The 22,834-nt window shown below is 39.3% G+C and overlaps 1 protein-coding gene across 11 annotated transcripts in view; it reads left to right on the top strand.

Moving 5' to 3' along the window:
• Positions 1–22,834, top strand: part of ptprt (protein tyrosine phosphatase receptor type T) — a 328,497-nt gene that overhangs the window by 93,431 nt on the left and 212,232 nt on the right. For all 11 annotated transcript variants that reach the window (XM_014413047.3, XM_014413046.3, XM_023155006.2 and 8 more), the window contains exon 8: positions 14,866–15,159. In XM_014413047.3, the coding sequence (XP_014268533.1) occupies positions 14,866–15,159 (294 nt within the window). The remainder of the gene's footprint in view (positions 1–14,865; positions 15,160–22,834) is intronic.

Genomic DNA, 22,834 nt, shown 5'->3' with positions numbered 1-22,834 from the left:
AGATATTATTAGTTTTTTGCCCAGATAAATAAAATGATGAAAAACTAAATAGAAATAAAACCCAATCACTGTGATTTATGAAGGTCTTATTATTTAGTCAAATTACCTTTAAGCAAGCATGGGAGGAAGTGTATCCAGTAATTCTGGAAAAGGGAAATCAAAATGTAATAGTTATCTCACCAGCTGTCATGGTAATGTGGCCAAATTTGTTTGTTTTTTTAAAGTCATTACCTGCAAAACCTTTACTCGTGTAATTTGATCTTTTTTTGGCATAAAAACTGATAGATTACTCGAACCTGAATTGCAGAAGAGCTGCACTGCACTGCTGCAGCTCAAGAAAATAAAAAATGGATAACAAATAAATAAAATGTTTATTAGTTTATCATACTTTCATAAGTTTTGTAAAGATGAGCTCCCCGAGGAGAGAGGAAGTGTAAAAAAAGTGTGCAAAGTTGTTTGTTTGGCTACATCGGGGAGTATGTAGGTTTCTGTGTGTGTGTGCATGGAATAAGAAGGGAAGCTTATGCCAGTGTACACTCCGCCTGCCTCTTTAACCAGGTTCTTAGGGCTTGCCTTAGGGTGTGTGTGTCTTTAAGTGTGTGTGTGTCTGTATGTCTGTGCATGCGTTGTGTTGTGTTGTGTACACTGAGCAGTTTGTCATGTAATTGGTATTCCATGTCCATTTCTCTTTCATGTGCATCTCCTTCCCTCCTTGTGTGTGTGTGTGTGTGTGTGTGTGTGTGTGTGTGTGTGTGTGTGTGTGTGTGTGTGTGTGTGTGTGTGTGTGTTAGTACAAGAGAGTGGACACTTCACACAGAATTTCTGAAGAGAAATATAAGTAATGCATGAACAGGTACGGTGAATAACGGACGAGAAGGACTGCGGGTGAGAAAAGGAATGAATTGGACAGAGAGAGGAAGTAAGAAGAGGGTCAGCAAGGAGTGAGGGAAGCAGGCAGGAGAGGATGCAGTAAAGGTGAAAAGTTGAAATCAGAAACAGGACAGCACAGATGAATGAGTAAAAGAAAAATGTGTTTACAGCAGAGTTCAAAAGAACAAGGGAGAGGACCACAGAAAATGAGGTGAAAAGGGGGAAAAGTAAGAAGAAAGTTTGGGCGAATCAAAAGCAAGAAGATTTAATTTATCACTGCAATGATAACTGGAAAAAAAAACAGAAACGGTAAAAAAACAGAAGTGAGAAGCAAGGAGTAGGGAAGTCAAGCAGGTAGAAGTTGACTGTCATCTTTATGGACACTTTGACGGGACGTAATGTGGCGCAATCCCTCAAATTCTAGTGAAAAAAGATTCAGGAGGCTGTGTCTGCACTCATGGTCATAATTACTATGAAAAAATAACACATACCACCAGAGATGGGCAGTAACGCGTTACTTGTAACGCGTTACTGTAATCTGATTACTTTTTTCAAGTAACGAGTAAAGTAAGGGATTACTATTGCAAAATCAGTAATTAGATTACCGTTACTTTCCCGTAGGAACGCTGCGTTACTGCGTTACTAAAACCGTGATTTTTTTTGCGAGAATGTCTCATGACAGTGATGTAAGCAAGTGCAACGTTGGTGACAACAGCTGTGTGCAGATCAACAATGGATAATATATCGAGTGCGGGAGAGAGTATGAGCGTGCAGCGTTTAAAGTGTGGAAGTACTGACCTTACTTTGAGTTTGATTCCATAAAAAGTGACAAAAACATTAGCGTCCATCGTGCGTGGGAAGAAAACTTCTTTTTACAGCGAAAAAAACCCCCTAAACTTCCGAGCAAGCACCGAGTAGCTACGACGTGATGGGAAACTCACAGAGACACTCGCGCGGATTCTTCAACTGACCGCAGCACACCTGCACCAGGGTAACCCTCCGTCTACCCTGCTCCTGCTTTACAGGTGAAAATAGAGCAAAAGGACCGCTGAGTCTTTGACTTTATTTATTTTCTGCTGTGTTTTACTTGCATCTGTTTGAAAGAGTGAGTGAAAACACAAAAAATATTTTATTTTATGTGCTGGAATGTGTAGAAAATAGGTTTAAATGTTAAACTAATTTATTCAAGTCAGAGAATGTTGCATATAATTAAATGTTTTGCTTGATGCATAAAGTTAAAAGATTAAAACTGATAAAACAAGTTAAAAAAAGAGACTTTTCCATTTGATTACATTTTGTATGATGGATTATGTAGAAAAAGTAGAATTGGGCTGAAAGATCTATCACTTTATCACCTCTTCAGGTTGTAAATCATGTTTTTAAAAAGTAACTAAGTAACTAAGTAACTAAGTAATTAATTACTTTTGAAAATAAGTAATCAGTAAAGTAACGGGATTACTTTTTGGGGGGAGTAATCAGTAATTAGTTACTGATTACTTTTTTCAAGTAACTTGACCAACACTGCATACCACTGAATTGTTTCCCCGGTGACAGCATTATGTGAAACCTTGTCAGATACACTCCATACAACACGAAGACCCATCATAGTCTGTCAGACCAACCGCTGTGGTCTGAGAGGTACTGATAACACAATCTATCCTTATTTATTCCATTTCCATAGTTTAATATTTTTCTGCAAAAAGTTTCAACAGCATAAAGACAGCGTATGCAAATGTCGAAAATGCGCAATTATTACTTCTGTTGAAATTTAAGAAAGGCATAAAAACATTTGCATAGGGCATGTTCCTCTGTGTGTTTCATAATGCTCCAATGTTTGCAGTGGGTGAAAACAGACGTTTATACAGGTCTGCAAGACGGGGTTTGGCATTTTCTTGCTGAAATAGACTTCTGGATGGCACCGTGTCACTCCTAAACCCGTATATACCAGCAGCATCAATGTGGTTATCACCAGTATGTCATCCATGGCACTAACACTAACTTTTGCATCAGTCAGTCTCAAGTGAGCTTGAGCATATAAAGGCTGGCAACCTTTCTGGATCTTGTTTATAAATGTTTTATTGTTTGCACGATAGAGCTTTTAACCTCGCCATCTTATGTTCTAAGAGACTAATCCCTCTCTGGGACTTCTGCAGTTGGGAGCATCAATTTCAAAATTAGCTTATATTCTTAGAAAAACAGCCACATTTGATACATTTGTAAGACTGAGTGCAGGATTTTACATTGAAATGAATGTTCAAAACAACTAATCTAACATGTTTACATAGTATTGGTAATGGCAACATTAAACTACCTTAAAGATGGAAACACTGTTCTGTTCCCCGAACACCCCCAAGCTTTCCTCCTGGACCTGCTGCGCATTACATGACTACAACTTAATTTGATATGCATGTTATGATGTAAAATTGCTTTTCTCTATTTGATTTTATTACCATATTTGTACCAGGTAATGTCTTGGTATTTGGTTAAATAATTCCAAATAAGTTTGCCAATACTAAGTCCTGTTTACTATAATTTCACAGTAGTTTTACACTGCACTGCTATGACAATCATTGCTGACTACTTTAGCTACAGGAGCTGCTATCTGCAGAGGAAAAACAGCTTTTATCAAAAGTAAGTGAAAGCGAGTGGGGCTGTGCCAGGCAGTGGAAACAATGCTAAAACCAGGAGATACTGAGGACAATGGGAGGACAAGTCAGTGGACCGAGTTTACACCAAGTTGATGAGTGAGTCAGAAATTTTCCCTTCAGGTAGAATACATTCACAATAGTGAAAACCCATATTAAATTTGAAGCACACAGGCTGGGCCATCAGAATACAGACATGTATTCTAAATAAATAAAATCTTTGTCTCTTAAATGTTGTCCAACCTAAATGAGCAGAAAGGAAACATCATAGTTATGAATTAGATGCTTTTAGGTATGCCTCGGTCTAACAGGTTTGTTTATCTTGCTTGTTCAAAGATTTAAGACAGCACCATTTAAAAATGTGACATCCTTATGAACTTTCTTCTTTTTGGATTGCTGCCTTTTATAACAATGAATTATCTGATATCTTAGTTCACATGACAGGAGCAACAAACAGAGTCCCTTGATATTTCAGCTGCATAGTCTGATAACTGTCATCAGTAAACCCCTGCCTGTTGATCTTTAAATGATAAGGAAAATGAATTGGTGTCTTTGCAGTGTTCTTCAGCTCGCTTAAATTAGAGGTTAGAAGTGACACCAGCTCTTGTGAAATATCTCTGCAATTTGCATAATTACAGTGCTGTTTCAAAGAAAAAAAAGTGTTGGTTGACAAAATTACATCACTTTAAAGAGTGGTGCTCAGTGTTCTAGAAACACTGAACGATGAACCTGGAAATCAGAGATAGAGAAGTTTGAAATACTAAAAAACTATCCAATATAAATTTGTTCCACTCAAAAAGCTGCCATGTGGCAGTTATCATTAACACTTGGCAAATTCTGTTGATCTTATCATATCTGAATTATGCTATTCTGTGCGCATGTGAGTGTGTACGTGTGTCTTATCTTTGCTATGTGAGATGAACTGAGATGAAGTTCAAGGAGCTGCGAAATGGACCTGCAGTGTATTACTGATAAGACAACAATTTACAAGGAGATTAAGCAAAAAGTGAAAAAAAAATCACTAATATGGGGAAAGAGAGAAAAGAAAATTGTCTTTTCAAACTTTCACATTGTTCAAAACATATCCTTTAACAACATATTCAGATTTTTGTAAATAAAAGACAACTCCAGCTTATTTAATAGCTACTTGATAAAGTTCATTTTTGGGGATTTTATTCTGCATGGATTATTAAAAGGAAAGAAAACCCATATAAACGGGCCAGATAGAGGGAGAGGAAGCAGTTCATGGACAAAAGAAAAGAAAAGTCTGTTATCATCTTGACTGTCATTACTCCTTCTTGCTCCACTGTTGAAATGGGAGAAAAACAGATTTTGGCAGAGTGACTGTCATTTTTGGTCATTTCAACAGATTTTTCCATCTTTTCCGCCACTGGGGTGATATATTTTCTCTCCTCTGGTGGGCTGAAGCCTAATATCACTCAGTCTTTCACCCACTGTACACACACACACGTTTGCAATCTTATAATCTTTCACTTTCCAAGAACATGGCTGAGCAACATATATATACAGTGGGGCAAAAAAGTATTTAGTCAGCCACCGATTGTGCAAGTTCCCCCACCTAAAATGATGACAGAGGTCAGTAATTTGCACCAGAGGTACACTTCAACTGTGAGAGACAGAATGTGAAAAAAAAAAATCCATGAATCCACATGGTAGGATTTGTAAAGAATTTATTCGTAAATCAGGGTGGAAAATAAGTATTTGGTCAATAACAAAAATACAACTCAATACTTTGTAACATAACCTTTGTTGGCAATAACAGAGGTCAAACGTTTACTATAGGTCTTTACCAGGTTTGCACACACAGTAGCTGGTATTTTGGCCCATTCCTCCATGCAGATCTTCTCAAGAGCAGTGATGTTTTGGGGCTGTCGCCGAGCAACACGGACTTTCAACTCCCGCCACAGATTTTCTATGGGGTTGAGGTCTGGAGACTGGCTAGGCCACTCCAGGACTTTCAAATGCTTCTTACGGAGCCACTCCTTTGTTGCCCGGGCGGTGTGTTTTGGATCATTATCATGTTGGAAGACCCAGCCTCGTTTCATCTTCAAAGTTCTCACTGATGGAAGGAGGTTTTGGCTCAAAATCTCACGATACATGGCCCCATTCATTCTGTCCTTAACACGGATCAGTCGTCCTGTCCCCTTGGCAGAAAAACAGCCCCATAGCATGATGTTTCCACCCCCATGCTTCACAGTAGGTATGGTGTTCTTGGGATGCAACTCAGTATTCTTCTTCCTCCAAACACGACGAGTTGAGTTTATACCAAAAAGTTCTACTTTGGTTTCATCTGACCACATGACATTCTCCCAATCCTCTGCTGTATCATCCATGTGCTCTCTGGCAAACTTCAGACGGGCCTGGACATGCACTGGCTTCAGCAGCGGAACACGTCTGGCACTGCGGGATTTGATTCCCTGCCGTTGTAGTGTGTTACTGATGGTGACCTTTGTTACTTTGGTCCCAGCTCTCTGCAGGTCATTCACCAGGTCCCCCCGTGTGGTTCTGGGATCTTTGCTCACCGTTCTCATGATCATTTTGACCCCACGGGATGAGATCTTGCGTGGAGCCCCAGATCGAGGGAGATTATCAGTGGTCTTGTATGTCTTCCATTTTCTGATGATTGCTCCCACAGTTGGTTTTTCACACCAAGCTGCTTGCCTATTGTAGATTCACTCTTCCCAGTCTGGTGCAGGTCTACAATACTTTTCCTGGTGTCCTTCGAAAGCTCTTTGGTCTTGGCCATGGCAGAGTTTGGAGTCTGACTGTTTGAGGCTGTGGACAGGTGTCTTTTATACAGATGATGAGTTCAAACAGGTGCCATTCATACAGGTAACGAGTGGGGGACAGTGAAGCTTCTTACAGAAGACGTTACAGGTCTGTGAGAGCCAGAGATCTTCCTTGTTTGAGGTGACCAAATACTTATTTTCCACCCTAATTTACGAATAAATTCTTTACAAATCCTACCATGTGAATTCATGGATTTTTTTTCACATTCTGTCTCTCACAGTTGAAGTGTATCTCTGGTGCAAATTACTGACCTCAGTCATCATTTTAAGTGGGGGAACTTGCACAATCGGTGGCTGACTAAATACTTTGTTGCCCCACTGTGTGTAGATATATATATATATATATATATATATATATATATATATATATATATATATATGTGTATATATATATATATATATATATATATATATATATGTGTGTATATATATATATATATATATATATATATATATATATATATGTGTATATATATATATGTATATGTGTATATATATATATGTATGTGTATATATATATATGTATATGTGTATATATATATATGTATGTGTATATGTATATATATATATATATGTATATGTATATGTGTATATATATATATATGTATATGTATATATATATATGTATATGTATATATATATATATATATATGTATATATGTATATATATGTATATATATATACGTACGTGTTGAAATGGGAGGGCAGAAAGTGAGCACTTATGTCATTGTCATGCAGGTGCATATGCTGTTTCATGACTGTGGTGCATGCAAATGGAAACTTAATGTGTCTTTTTTTCCTACCTAGCTAAAAGGGTCAAGGCCACTATAGACATGAAAAATGTCTACAGTTTTCTCCTTTTATGAAATGTTCACCTAAAGTTTCTCAAAGATTTTATTTTATTTTTTTGCTACCAGCGGGTGTGTCAAAAATTCATCTACTGAAAAATTCAATTTTGAGATTATTTTTCTAAATATCCATTAGTTAAAAGACTAGTAGGGCTAGTATATATGTGTAATCTTTTAATCTCTCTCTTAAAATTAGAAAATAGAAACTATGTAGGCTTTTGATTTTCTGAATACCAATTGGACATTTTGAGAAAGTCTAGTATAAATGACCTTGAGGTCTTAATAATGGAGAGAATCTATTATAGACAGAAAAATCTCTACAATGCAAACACACACACAGAAACAGCCAATGCTTTTTGGTGTGCACACTAATAAAAACTACAATAAGTAAAGCAGACTTAGCACACGCAAGGACATTTTTTTTTCCACTGTACAAAGAACATTACTTAAGGTCTTTTGTTTTTAGCTTATTTGTCTTGACACAGACACATCATGAGCCTTCTTTAAACACCATGCTGGGATTATAATACAGTGTAGTAAAAAGTAGATCCATATACTTTGTTCCCGCAGGGTGTAGTAACATGAGGCACGATGAGTCTTCAGACAACAAGACTCCAGAATACAAAAGATAAAACCTTTTGGGGCTGCGACTGCTGCAAAAACATAGACATAAATACTTACACAGTGGTCTTTATGGGCCCAGAGTTACGCGCTGTTTGCCCGCTGTATCCCAATTTCTGTTTGTTTTTACTACAGTAGGTATGTGGCTTCTGCAGAGGCATAACAGAGCTCTGCAGGAAGAGCTCAGTGGAAACGGCCTATTCTCTCCTCTTGTTTATATTCATATCTAACTTTCAGTAGATGAAAAGCATTTTTAACCATTTAGCATACAGTTTGTGGTGTTAGTGAAACATGTAGGAGAGAATCTGACTCATTATAACACCTGAAAAGCTGTTATTACAATTATTTGTTTACAGTTTCAGTGAGCTTTCTGCATTTTTCAAATATCAAGATTTGGTTATAAGATCAACTTTTTGGCAACTTAACCTGCAGGAAATAATAATAATAAAAAAAGATTCCGTCAGGTTAAATATACTGTTAGTTTCTCTATGTATTTTTGAGTCTTGTAGGCATTCAGAGTGCCTTAGACACGTTCTGTTTCCCGTATGAATGACAGAATTATTGTTGGCTGCTGCATTTTTTTTCTTTGTAATGCAATGTTTTATGTCTTGGGAGTTTTTTAAAAGGCTAAAACGATGAATGTGAAAAGCAAAGCAGAAGAGGAGGGCCTTCAAATCCAGAGACAAAGAGGAGTTGAAAAGGGTGCAGAGAGAGCTGAGGGGACTGATAAGGAATGGGAAGGAGAGCTACAGGCAGAAGATGGAGAACCAGCTTCAGCAAAACAACGTTGGTGAAGTCTGGAGAGGCCTCAGAACCATCTCAGGCCACAAACAGCAGAACTCTCTGCCTGGGAGGGATGTGAGATGGGCAAATGAACTGAATCATTTCTTCAACAGATTTGATTCAACCATGAGACAGTCTACAACATCGGCTGCAGACTCACCCACCCCCACTGCTGCTGTTCCACCTCTGACACCTCAGACACTTCACACCTCCTCTATTCACCCTGCTCACTCCTCCCCACCCCCAACAACAGCATCCAATACACACTCAACACAAGGCTCCAGCCTGTCTCTCTCAACCACCCAGGTTAGGAGGGAACTGAGGAGGATTAATGGCAAGAAGGCAGCGGGCCCAGATGGCATCAGCTCGAGGGTCGTCAGGTCCTGCGCGGACCAACTGTGTGGGGTGATGGAGCACCTCTTCAACCTGAGCCTGAGGTTGGGAAGAGTCCCACAGCTCTGGAAAACCTCCTGTGTTGTACCAGTGCCAAAGACTTCACGCCCCAAGGACCTCAACAGCTACAGGCCGGTGGCTCTGACATCCCACCTGATGAAGACCCTGGAGCGGTTGGTCCTGGCTCAGCTTCGGCGCCTAACAAGCTCATCACTGGACCCACTTCAGTTTGCCTACCAGCCTGGCATTGGAGCGGATGATGCCGTCATTCACCTCCTACATCGTTCCCTCGCTCACCTGGAGACCGCAGGAAGCACTGTGAGAATCATGTTCTTTGATTTCTCCAGTGCCTTCAACACTATTCTTCCCTCGGTTCTGAAGGACAAGCTGGAGAACTCTGGAGTGGACCATCACCTCACTACCTGGATCCTGGACTACCTCACCGACCGACCACAGTATGTGAGGACTCAGGGCTGTGTGTCGGACAGGGTCGTCTGCAGTACGGGGGCCCCACAGGGAACGGTTCTGGCTCCGTTCCTCTTCACCATCTACACTGCAGACTTCTCCCACAATTCCACCCAGTGCTTCCTGCAGAAGTTCTCTGATGACTCTGCAATAGTCGGCCTCATCACTGATGGGGACGACAAGGAGTACAGAGGACTGACTCAAGACTTTGTGGACTGGTGCCAGCTGAACTACCTCCAGATCAACGCCAGTAAAACCAAGGAGCTGGTGGTAGACTTCCGCAGGCACAAGCATTCTCCACTGCAACCACTGAACATCCAGGGTATGGACATGAGGCTGTGGACAGCTACAGGTACCTTGGTGTTCATCTGAACAACAGACTGGACTGGACTCATAACTCAGACGCCCTCTACAGGAAAGGGCAGAGCAGGTTGTACCTGCTGCGGAGACTCAGGTCGTTTGGAGTGGAGGGCCCACTCCTGAAGACCTTCTATGACTCTGTGGTGGCTTCTGCTATCTTTTATGGTGTGGTCTGCTGGGGCGGCAGCATCTCTGCTGGGGACAGGAAGAGACTGAACAGGGTGATCCGAAGGGCCAGCTCTGTTCTAGGATGCCCTCTGGACCCAGTGGAGGTGGTGAGTGACAGGAGAATGGCGGCTAAGCTGTCATCCCTGTTGGACAACATCTCCCACCCCATGCAGCAGACTGTGACAGCACTGAGCAGCTCCTTCAGTGGGAGACTGCGGCACCCACGGTGTGGGACGGAGAGATTTCGCAGGTCTTTCCTCCCCACTGCTGTCAGACTCCACAACAAAGACTTTAACTGAACAAACACACACATCCACACATGTGCAATAACACTAAGTGCAATAATCCTTTCTGGCATCGTTGTATTTTTACTCAGTTGTATATAGCATTCGTATTCTATTTTTATCTTATTGTATATTTTTATTCTATTTTATTCTACTGTATATAGTATATTATTTTATTCTATTCTGTACAGCTGTGTACTGTATTTATTCTTATTGTATTCTAATTTTTGCGTCATAACTTTTGCACTGTCCACTTCCTGCTGTGACAAAACAAATTTCCCACGTGTGGGACTAATAAAGGTTATCTTATCTTATCTTATCTTATATGCAAATATAATTTGTGCAGGTTTAGAGAAGTCATTTAACTAACAAGAGCTACATTTGAAGTCTGTTGTAACACAATTTTAACAAGGGCCTGTCTGCCAATCATAAAAAAAACTCAATGTCAAATATTTCTTCAGAGTACTGATTGCACAAGAGTGATTTTCAGCTCGCTGGTGCAGCATTTGTCCTGCTACTTTTTAAAAGCATTGTTCACTCTCACCATTTTGGCAACATTCATTCATTGTGTTTCTTTCCTCGCTTTCTCTCTTTTTTACTTTCATTTAAATATATGATAAAATCTCTCACCAGTCATGGTTTGCGGTTCTACCTATTTGCTCCCTGTCTCCCTTACTCTCAAAAAACCTTTCTGCTTTCTTCTGCCCTCCACTCGCCCTCCTATCACAGTTCATTAACATCACTGTTTGAATTCAAGTTTGAAGGCTAAAGCTGATTAGCGATCAGAATATGTTTGTAGTTTTTCTTATTCATTAGAGATCCCCGCATATGCTTGCAATACATAGTCTACATGTACTGAAATGCTTGTGTGTGCTTCTTACAAGTTATTGTGTTTGTATCTCCGGTTTATCATTCAGTTCCAGTTGCGGTATGTGTAAGTACAGTCATGTATTTGTTTGTATTTACATGCAGGCCCATGCTTTGATTTGTGTGGGTGCATTTGCATGCATATGTACAAGAGGTACTAGAGTCAATTTTTTATCAGCAAACGTCTGTGTCTGAGTTTCTGAAAATGTGTGTTCGCTCCATATCATCGTGGGTACCAGGTTGCATGTCACCGGGTGGCCTCTGTAACTCTCTGCTGCAAATGAGCTGGCAGAGGGAGAAATGGAGAGATGGTGGGTGAAAACAGAAGGAGCAGGGAGTGATTGATTGATTTTGCCTTTCTTCCAGTGGAGTAACATCAGGAGAAGTTGTTGAATATAAATGATGTTAATGAACAGTTAGGTCTGTGTTAAAGCACTTGTAGCAAAGGTCGACAAGCTTCTTTTAGAGGTAGTTGTCAGTGATTTGGCGTGTTTACCTTATTTAGTGCAATACTCCCAAAAATTTTCGCATTATTTGTCTAGCCTTTCAAGTAGATGCGACCATTTTCCTACTGTGAGTTACGCTTAAAAATGTTCTGGGAAAAGTAACATCCAGTTTTGTATGACTACTGCAACTGGACACAGCTGTAGTACCTTGAACGTTACCTAGACTTCCTCAGTATATTTTCTAGCTAGAAAAAGCTTGTCCACATCATTGTTTTACATGACCTGTTGATAAAAAGGCAATATCCTAAAAACAGAACTGATAGATTAGTAAGAAAGCCAAGAGGAAATAAAACTAACTAGCCAGCAAGGGCAGCTTAAACTGACTGATGACTTCTCATTCTGGAGCCCATTTTTTATCGTACTGAACTAACTAACCTAGAAACCAATTTTCACTGCACCATATATTATAATGCTGACATCAAGGGGCAGAGAGATAATGGTTGTGATCAGACAAAAATCCGACAGACTTTAGACACAGATAGTGTTTTTCTTGAAAAAATGTTGGGTGGCTGTTTCAGACCATTTGGTAACCAAAATTCAGGCAGTCAAATGACACTGGATGAGAAAAGGAAACATGCATTTGGTTACTTCATTACAATAATGTGATGACTGTTTCTTACTTTGCAAAAGATGGTTTGAATGGACCTCTATTGTTTGCAGAAACATCATCAATGGCACATTTTTCCCTTCATATTGAGACCAGTTTTGAGTGGGGGAAATGACATTTAAACTGTGTTCATTGGACAAAAGACTGTAACAAAACTCTTATGTATTTTTTGGGATTTATACAGTAGTGATGATTGGTTTTATTTCACTGTATCACTATTTTGTGAAGGAAAATATTATTATTTTTTTATCCCAAGAATCAAAGTTTCTGTTTGCCAAGAAGGGGAATATTTTGACAGAAGCACATGCATTCAAATACATGCAAAGCACACTAAACCTCTCTTAGGCATACACAGAGATGCTTATTGTCTGTCACTCTCTCCTACACTCACAAATGCACACACACACAGACTCAGACACACACACTTAGCCTCCATATAGTTGAGATGGATGAGTATGCAGTAACTGACAGTTGATTCATCGGCCCCGCAGCCACCATACATATTCTAATGCAGCCTTGAGGAAAGTAAAAAACTTGGAGAGGGAAATCAGGACTTTTGCTTTTAGACTGCAGGAGTAAAGGGACCATTATTCTTACCCAGCATAACAGAGCTGTCAACTGACGAAGCACCTGCCATCGCAAAGAGATTCATTCTCAGAGACCACAAACTTCAATCTTTAAATGACTCTTTTAGTTGCAAGTGTTTTCAGAAGATTACTGTGTAGCGTAAGGAAGCTTCATTTTGAAAAGACCTTTAATTGGTTGGTCCTCTATTTGCACGTGTGTGTTTCTGAGCATCATTGCCTCCATCTTAATAATCATTGATCAACTTTCAAGCTGATCCATGTTTAGATGCCTCAACGATTCTGTATCACAACAAAGCTCCAGGAAACTGATTTTTATTTTTATTGTTTTACCTAAAAGAATATTACAGTGTGATTATGACTCACATTTTAAGGACACAAGAAGTTAATCCACACTTGGACAGCATTCTCTTGTTTCTAGTGCAGCTCAGGCACATCATATCCTTCCGTTAAAAAGTGGGTCATGACCGCTGTTCAATGTGCTGATATAGAGGTCTTCTAAGAAGTGGGAGCTGCCCATACTAATTACCATAGTTCATAATGATGAACAGAATTCTCACCGGCACTGTCTGAGGGCCAGTAAAAAATACTCCATTTAATTTCCATGCCATTGTTTCCATCTGCTCCTGTTGCTCTTTAACTGAGCCAGTTGTTGAGTCACACTACTGTGCCTTCACATTTTGTTTTGAAAGTTAATATTACTATGTAATTTGTCTTTCTCAAATAATTAAATTTCCAGTAGATTGCATATACCTAATGTCTTCTTCCTGAAAACAGAAGATCATTTACGTGGTCTCATACTCACCATGTATTACACATTCATATGTGATAGTGGGGAGTATGAAAAATCCCTTGTGGCATTGGTGTTTAGCAGCACTTTAGCACTTTATATGCTTTTAGTGAAAGTCGTTTTGTCAAATATTTAAATTTCCCCATTATATATAGTATTTTCCAAGTAAAGCAAATGGTCTGCTTTTAGTTAGACTTCTTTTCATATGGGTTAGAACTTTTCTTGCATGTGTCATTTCAGAGGTTACTTTCATTTTGAAAAGATATTGCCTATAAAATGTGAACTTGGTTTGGACAAGAAGAAAAAAAAAAGGAAAGAGCAATAAAACTTCATGCTTTTAGGCTTGACAGATGCCATTATTTCAAAGTAGCTGTCAGCAGTGTGTCAACAAAGTGATGGATTAATGCTACAAGTAAAGAATTTGACATCTCAAATGTCTCCTTTAGCTCTAATGGTATCTATTTTCACTGCAAAAGGTAAAGTGCACGTTAGCAGCAGAGTAATTCTTAAATATTACATTAAAAGTTGATGGATTTGTACACTTAAAGGTACAACATGTGTCTGTGAAAGGATGTGAGAAGTTGAGTCTCAGATAATGGATGGATGGATGGATGGATGGACCAAATAGTCTGTAGTTGCTACTGAAGTGTGAAAAAAGTACTTGCCTATATAATGAAAATATAAGTCTTAGATTGTTATTTCTGAAAATTACACCTCAAACCCAAAGAGAAGATTGGAGACATTCAGTTTTTTTTTGTACTAAATACTGGAACACAGCTGGAATTCTTGGCAGCAGTAAATCCTGTAATTCTGCATTACAAATGATAAGGCCACCCATATGGAAAAGAAATAGTAAAAACATATATGATTTACTCATGAAAGTGGCCATTTTCTCATTACTTTCATCTATTTTTTTAGTAAGTATACAGTACAAAACATACAAGTTTCATTATATAATTTTTCAAGGGATCTTATATGTGTTTTCACTCTTGTATGCTTTTCATACAAGTTTCATACAAGACAGATACAAACTTTATAAGATTTATATATATCTTTTCCATATGGGCAGCTGCAGATATAGTTAAAGTGAAAAGAAAGTGATGTATTTTTTTCCTGTTTGCTGTGTGACTTATCAGGGACTGTGTAATTTTTCAGGTTACAAAACCTTTTATTGATGTATTCAGAAGAATATTTATTGATTATTTTATTTAAAAAAAGAGAAAGATTTTACACTCAAATAAACATTTTTGTCTTTATTTCACAGCTCCACCCACTCCCATTGCACCTCCTGAGCTTCTTTCTGTTGGTGCTACTTACCTTTGGATCAAACCCAATGCCAACAGCATCATTGGTGATGGGCCAATAATCCTGAAGGAAGTGGAGTACCGGACCACTTCAGGGAACTGGGTAGAGACCCATGTGGTTGACTCCCCTACATATAAACTGTGGCATCTGGACCCAGATGTAGAATATGAGATCAAGGTCCTGCTTTCCAGACCTGGAGAGGGAGGAACAGGACCCCCAGGTCCACCACTGGTAACCAGGACCAAATGTGCGGGTAAGTAAGCACTTTTTTCTTTGTTATTGCTTTAATTATTTGTTTAATTATTTTCCCATTTATGTTGCCTTTTTACCTATTTCTCAATTATTTTTAAAAATTTAGATTTCATTTAGAAATCTCTCTTTGCAGTTGCTTGATCCTGTTTTGTCTTATTTCTGTTGGACAACTGTACTGTGATCCACTGATATACTCAGCTCATTAATCCTTGGGTAGCACTAATATAATAAGAATGATTTACTATGGTCTGAATATGATGACAGCATGATTTGGAGCCAGAGAGGTAAAAAAGGCTGATGAGAAAGATAACAAAGAAGGAAAAAATGAGGAAAAAAGTGTTTCCTTTTACGTCTTCTTGGGAAGAGAACGCAAATCAAAGCTGATGATAATTGGCATGTTAAGAAGAAGCCCCAGAGATAAAGAAATGTTGGAGTGCATAGTTTGCAGGGAAGAAGGTAGGAGAGGTTAGGTGGGGGCAATCATGGCCAATAATGAGTATCCCAGCGGGGGTGTAAGGACGCAATAAGTGGCAGTTCATTTGATAAAATGACAGCCCATCAGATCTCTGATGGCCTCTTATGTGTGTGTAGGTGTGTGTCAGTGTGTATGTGTTAAGTGTGTTCTTACTTAACAAGTAGGAAGCCATCATTCTCCATTCCAGCATTCCCTATGGACTTCTCTGTGTTTGCATTTTGCCATGCAACTAATTGTCTTTGTTCTATCTTGGCCTTTTGACCTTTTTTGTTGCTTTCACTGTACTACTTTAGTCTTCTGATTTTCTGACGCTATTCTTGCTTCCCACTCTCTTTCATTCTTAAATTCATTTTCCCACTTCTAACTTTTTTCTGTCCTTTTCATTTCCTTTTCTCTGCAATGTTTTCCACTCTTTTGTCCTGACTTCATTTCCTTCTTGTCTTCCTTTCTCCCATTTTAGAGTTTTTTCACCCTTTCTCCTTTTTCATCACTTGGGTTTTACTTTATGGTGTCGTTTTTTTGAACTCTTCTTCCCTTCTGTCCTTTAATGTTTACTTCTTCTGTTTTTGACACTTTCCCCTTTTATTCACGCCTCCCCCTTTCTTCTCTGCCATGTCCTTCTTCCTTCTGCCATTCTGTCTCAGTTGTTTTTCTCAAGGGCTTCATTTTATGAGAATTAGAGAGAACAAGACAAAATGATGATGAAGAGTGAGAGGAGATCAAAAAGATGAAGGTGTTATTCTGTAAAGACAGTGGGCTCGATCTGGATCTAACCTTGCATTCAAAGAGGGGAGAGAGAGAGAAAGAGAAAATGCTTTAATAATGCTTCTACTTTTTTTTGATGGAATATACATAGCTAGTGTGTGTGCCTTGGGGCATTCGTTGTTTATGCTACAAGTTCTGTCAAAACTTTGGAGCATTAACTTGGCAGATGCTTAAATTTAATCGGAATGGGAATTTTGTGTATTTGCGGTTGCTGTGTTATGTGTGAGTGAGAACGTGTGAACTCTACTGTGTGCATATCTTTCTGTGTTTGTGTGTGTGAGTATGTCTGCATTGTGTACATGCTTGTGTGTCTACCACAATGTGTTTGTGTTTGTGCATTTGTGGTCTTCAGTCCACCCCATGTTTTTTCTTTTTTTCTTAACTCTGTGGTAATCAGCAGGTGAAAATTATGTGTTAACGCTACAGTCTCTGTTTTGGTCTCTCTCCCTGCTTCCTTGCTTTATCTATCTCTCACTTTCAATCTCTCACTCTTACTTTCTGTCTCCCATATTGAAACACAAGTAGCTGGTGAGGCGCTGGGGTCTTATGGGCCCTACACATAAATGTTTTCTCATAAAGAACTCATTGTGCAAACCTGCTAGCTAAATAGCTTACTAGCTTGTAGAATATGAGCCTAACCAATTCTTTAAACGAGGCATAGACCTTACCTTCTATCCTTCTATCTACAGAGAAAATGCTTATTCAACGTATCATCCAGATTTTTTCAGGTTTGTGAATCCACAGCTACAATACTCAGTGATGATGCAGAGAGATGACTTTGCTAATATTAAATTACAGTTTGAAGAGTGCTTTTACAAATTGATATATACAGCAGATGCCAGTTTGCAGAATTACTAGTAAAAATGTTAACTCTTTCTTTTGCTTTTGGATGTTGTAATAAATAAAATTCTCTACCTATACCAGTTAGAAAATGCACAACAGACAATGTTTATGAACGTTTTTACACAGCCAGAGTGAAATTTACTCATCTATAGGGAGTGCAGAATTATTAGGCAAGTTGTATTTTTGAGGAATAATGTTATTATTGAACAACAACCATGTTCTAAATGAACCCAAAAAACTCATTAATATCAAAGCTGAATGTTTTTGGAAGTAGTTTTTAGTTTGTTTTTAGTTTTAGCTATTTTAGGGGGATATCTGTGTGTGCAGGTGACTATTACTGTGCATAATTATTAGGCAACTTAACAAAAAACAAATATATACCCATTTCAATTATTTATTTTTACCAGTGACACCAATATAACATCTCCACATTCACAAATATACATTTCTGACATTCAAAAACAAAACAAAAACAAATCAGCGACCAATATAGCCACCAATATAGCGACCAATATAGCCAAGGACACTCAAAAGCCTGCTATCCATGGATTCTGTCAGTGTTTTGATCTGTTCACCATCAACATTGCGTGCAGCAGCAACCACAGCCTCCCAGACACTGTTCAGAGAGGTGTACTGTTTTCCCTCCTTGTAAATCTCACATTTGATGATGGACCACTGCTTGAAGAAGGTGTCTTGGCAGTAGGACTGGGAGTTGAGCTTGACTCCATCCTCAACCCGAAAAGGCCCCACAAGCTCATCTTTGATGATACCAGCCCAAACCAGTACTCCACCTCCACCTTGCTGGCGTCTGAGTCGGACTGGAGCTGTCTGCCCTTTACCAATCCAGCCACGGGCCCATCCATCTGGCCCATCGAGACTCACTCTCATTTCATCAGTCCATAAAACCTTAGAAAAACCAGTCTTGAGATATTTCTTGGCCCGGTCTTGACGTTTCAGCTTGTGTGTCTTGTTCAGTGGTGGTCGTCTTTCAGCCTTTCTTACCTTGGCCATGTCTCTGAGTATTGCACACCTTGTGCTTTTGGGCACTCCAGTGATGTTGCAGCTCTGAAATATGGCCAAACTGGTGGCAAGTGGCATCTTGGCAGCTGCACGCTTGACTTTTCTCAGTTCATGGGCAGTTATTTTGCGCCTTGGTTTTTCCACACGCTTCTTGCGACCCTGTTGACTATTTTGAATGAAACGCTTGATTGTTCGATGATCACGCTTCAGAAGCTTTGCAATTTTGAGACTGCTGCATCCCTCTGCAAGATATCTCACTATTTTTGACTTTTCTGAGCCCGTCAAGTCCTTCTTTTGACCCATTTTGCCAAAGGAAAGGAAGTTGCCTAATAATTATGCACACCTGATATAGGGTGTTGATGTCATTAGACCACACCCCTTCTCATTACAGAGAAGCACATCACCTAATATGCTTAATTGGTAGTAGGCTTTCGAGCCTATACAGCTTGGAGTAAGACAACATGCATGAAGAAGATGATGTGGACAAAATACTCATTTGCCTAATAATTCTGCACTCCCTGTAGTGGAAGAACAATTAGAAACAGCATAAGTTGCAATGAAATACACCAAAATGAATCTTCTAATTTTAAAGTGAGTTTCACATGGTTGAAGTAGCGGCATAACAACAGCATTGCTGCAGCGGCTCCAGACATGCTCCCAATAGTATGGGACAAGTTTGACTATCGTATGGAGGAGGACACAAGTTTTGTGTAAAATTTTATTTTCAGAAGATATTTTAAAATTTACCACAAGCTTCTATGTCTATTACTTAAAAAAACAAAAAACTATGGCCTTTTGAATTCGGATGATTCTTTTTGATACACCCTGTTTTGTTCTCCTGTATTATCTTTTTTTCTAGCTGTTTATAGATTCTTATGTCACATGGCTATAAAATTAGTTCACATAGCTGCTCTAAATATGGGAGAAATAAATCTCCCTGAGGGACCAGGGGGCAAAGCAGTGAATGTTTACAATGTTTAAGTCCACCTATAATCTGGCTCTTTGAAATATCTTTGAAAAGAAAAAAATGAATGCATTAGTTTATGTTATAGTTCCTTATTTCATTCTAGGAACATATCACTCAGCAGTAAGAGTTGCTTGCGGATGTAATTATTTGGACAATAATGAGGTTCTGTGGCACAGAGGGATATAATATATGGACTTTGAAGTGAGTATTTGTTTTATTGACTTTTGTTGACAATAAGAACTGTAGAAAATGATTATTATTATTATTTTGCTTCTCTTTCCCTTTTAGCATCCTTTACAAATCCAGCTCTACACCTCTAATAGATCTGTATTCTTTCTTTGCCTTGGAGTAGAGCAGGGCAATATGGCCAAAAATATTTATCACGATATATATATTTGAAAATTTGCGATAACGATATAACCAACGATATAATTGATGCGAGACAAAATACAACTCCACAACATTACTAGCGCAAAAAGACAACCTTCCATTTATTTTCACTTAAACAAGAAGCTGGTTTTTATGTACATTAAAACCTTTATAAAAATGTAACAGTGCAAATGCAAATTCCTTGCTTAAAGTTTAACCAAAAGGCATTTCCAGTAGAAATGGGCTGACATATCCTGAGCATAACCATGTATAATATCCACTGAAGTTAAAAAGAGGTGCTTTGCAACATTAAACTGCAGTGTGCAGTACGTATTTTTCGGACCATAAGGTGCACGGGATTATAAGGCACATTAAGCGAAACAAAGCAGTCAGATAAATCAAACTTTATTAAACTCATTCTTCTTGCTTCCTCCACTTCTGTACCATTGATTCATTAATGTTGAATTCTCTGGCAGCTGCTCTATTCCCATGTTGTTGCAGTATATTAATGACTAACCTTGTATTGTGGATGGATTATCTCAGTTGTTCTCCTGACTGAAGTTTGGTCCGTTTACAGCATCCTGCCATGCGATTGCATTTGTCTCTAACTATCAGGAACTTTAACGTTAACTTTTATAAGTGGAAAAGTGTTAGTGTTCGTCCTCCAGCTTCACTGTTTATGTTATGCTAACATAGCTGTGTCGCTAGCGATCACGTAGCACATCATTATATACCAGCTAGCCCAACTTCAGTAACCCTACAAACGTCACTGCTGTTTAGTTTCCTGTCTTCATTTATGTTGGACGTGATAGCAGAGCTGTGCGTTTGAATTTTTCCAGAAATCTCTCAGTCAGAACATGCCATATCATGCTTAGGTAACTAGTGAAACTAGCGAGCTAACTTCCGCTAGCTTCCTGCTAACTTCTAACTCCGTTAAATGTAATACATTTTGTTTTCATGGATGCTTGGAAGTTAAACTTCATAGTTTCACCTGGTTAAGCAGCAATGCTGATCGTTTTATTAAAGATGAAAGAATTGAGACAGTTTTTAACTCTCAGTGATGCTGCAGTGTTGTTTGACCTGAAGAATACAGAGTTTAGGACCCAGATTACTCCCAGATTTAAGAGCATCTTAGTCCCACAAATACGACAATAACAACGGCCGCTTGCATGTTCTGCAAAAAAATGTGCTTTGTCGTGTATCTGACGGACAAACACCAAACCAGTTCCACATCACGGACGTTGCACCATTTTTACAAACCAATTCTGGTTCATCTGTTTCACTCAACAATCGGCCATGTGCGTATGAAAACAAAGGCACTGCGCATGCGCGTTTTACTCATTCTATCGCGATATTTCATTTTCCTATCGTTGCCTAACATTATACCGGTATTACCGTGAACGGTATAATGTGGCCCAGCCCTACCTTGGAGTACATCATCACACAGGTTACCTGAATTTCCTGGTCTCTACTGTGTTTATTCTTGTGAACACAAAGAGACACCCTCAGCCCACCTATCGTCTACATACACACACATACACACCTGTCCTGTCTCAAACTTCCTGGTATGCACATCTAAAGCTCTCTGCCCTTTCGCAGACATGCCACATACACACTCTTCAAATTTTTATTTTGCTATTTTGCTCAAACAAAACTTCAGATTGAACAGAGGCTCAAATCTCAGAACAGTTTGTCTGTGTGTACTTGCAGTACATTTAGAAGTAGCCACTTGTTTTCAGCAGGTGTACAGCTGCGAGGTGAAAAGGGATAACTATTTCTCACGTAGGAATAAGATGAGGCACAAGAGGAATTGGAGACAGTGAGATAGGATTAGGTGGAAAAATGTTGCGTGTGAAATAAAAATAGCTGCAGTGAGACAGTGGCAAATCAACAAAGCAGGGGGGGGGGGGGGGACAACAGAAACTAGAAAATGTGCTAAAGGATGAGAAGAGAGGGTGAGAGTTAAAGAAAGAAAACAAGAAAAAAAGGATAATAAAAAAAAATATGGAGCACAGAAGAAATGGAGAGGAGGAGAAGAAAGAGACAGAAGAAGGATGCAGTGTAAGGGAAAGAGAAGCCAGTGACGTGAAGTGAAATGGAACAGAGCCGGTGGTCACTCTTTTTGTGTTTGTGTGGAAAGCATAGTAGAAAGGAACATGTGTTTCTGGGCTAGTGGCGCAATGTTTAGCTGTCACAACCATTCATGGGGTGCTCCATGTGTGCTCATTTGTGTGTGTTGTGCGTGACAGGATTGAAACAGGCAGGCAGGACAGATGTTCAAGAACCTGCTGGCTGCTGGAATGCATGTGTGTGTTTGTCGCCACACCTCCTGTGTTCACCTTTCTCTTCTTGTTATCATCTACAGCCATTCAAATTAGGATTCACCAACAGACCTAATAATCACTTTAGAACCTGGGACCATTTCGTGGCCTTTGCGTTTTTTAATTCCACGCCATTTCCACTGTGTTTAATGGAGTATAGCCAAATTTTCAAACATGTATTTTTTTCCCATTTTATTTTAAAATTTCAGTCTGGGTTTTTTAAATGAGCTTAAATGGCTGAATAGAAGGCATACATCCACTATCGAACCTCGTGGCCGATTTCTGCCCCTTGAAACCCATTATAAACGCTATTTTTCACTGCAAATTAATTACGGTCGTCGATGTTTTTAAGTTTCATTTTCATTTTGGAGGAGGCCTTAGAGTTGTAATTTTTTTATTTGTCCACCGAGTGGCGCCCTTGCTTCACATTTGACCCCTGCTGGAAAACAGCGGGCTGCTTAGACAGACCTGCGGAAAATGAAGCCTGATTCCCGGCGTGCAGCAGCGGCTTCGCCCGCTGATCGGGCGGGACCATTTTCGGTCCCTAGGACCGTGAGAGGGTGCTTTTTTTTTTTTAGTCAACAGGAAATGACGTATTTGTTGTCACGTGGTATCGGACGTGTGTGCTGGAAAAAGCAGTCCCCGGTGATCGTGCCCCGGTCATCGTCGCGACTTACCCCGGGAAGATGCACTTTTTTTGGCCTAGAGGAGCAGCATTTGCCGCCTGGAGACCATTTTCTGGTCCTGAAAAAAAAAAAAAAAGGCGATCGAAATGACTGTTGGTGCCAATCTTTAGTCCATCTAAAGGCCTAATTATAATAACAATTGAATATTACCTCAAATGTTTTTTTTGGAAAATATTCAAGTTTTATGTTTTTTGGGGCAAAAAAAGCAGTGCGCTCATGTGACGAAACTG

This window comes from Maylandia zebra, linkage group LG5, assembly GCF_041146795.1.
Source record: "Maylandia zebra isolate NMK-2024a linkage group LG5, Mzebra_GT3a, whole genome shotgun sequence".
Classification (NCBI taxonomy): Eukaryota; Metazoa; Chordata; class Actinopteri; order Cichliformes; family Cichlidae; genus Maylandia; species Maylandia zebra.
The sequence above is the reverse complement of the archived record's forward strand: the minus strand, read 5'-3'. Positions and strand labels throughout refer to the sequence as shown.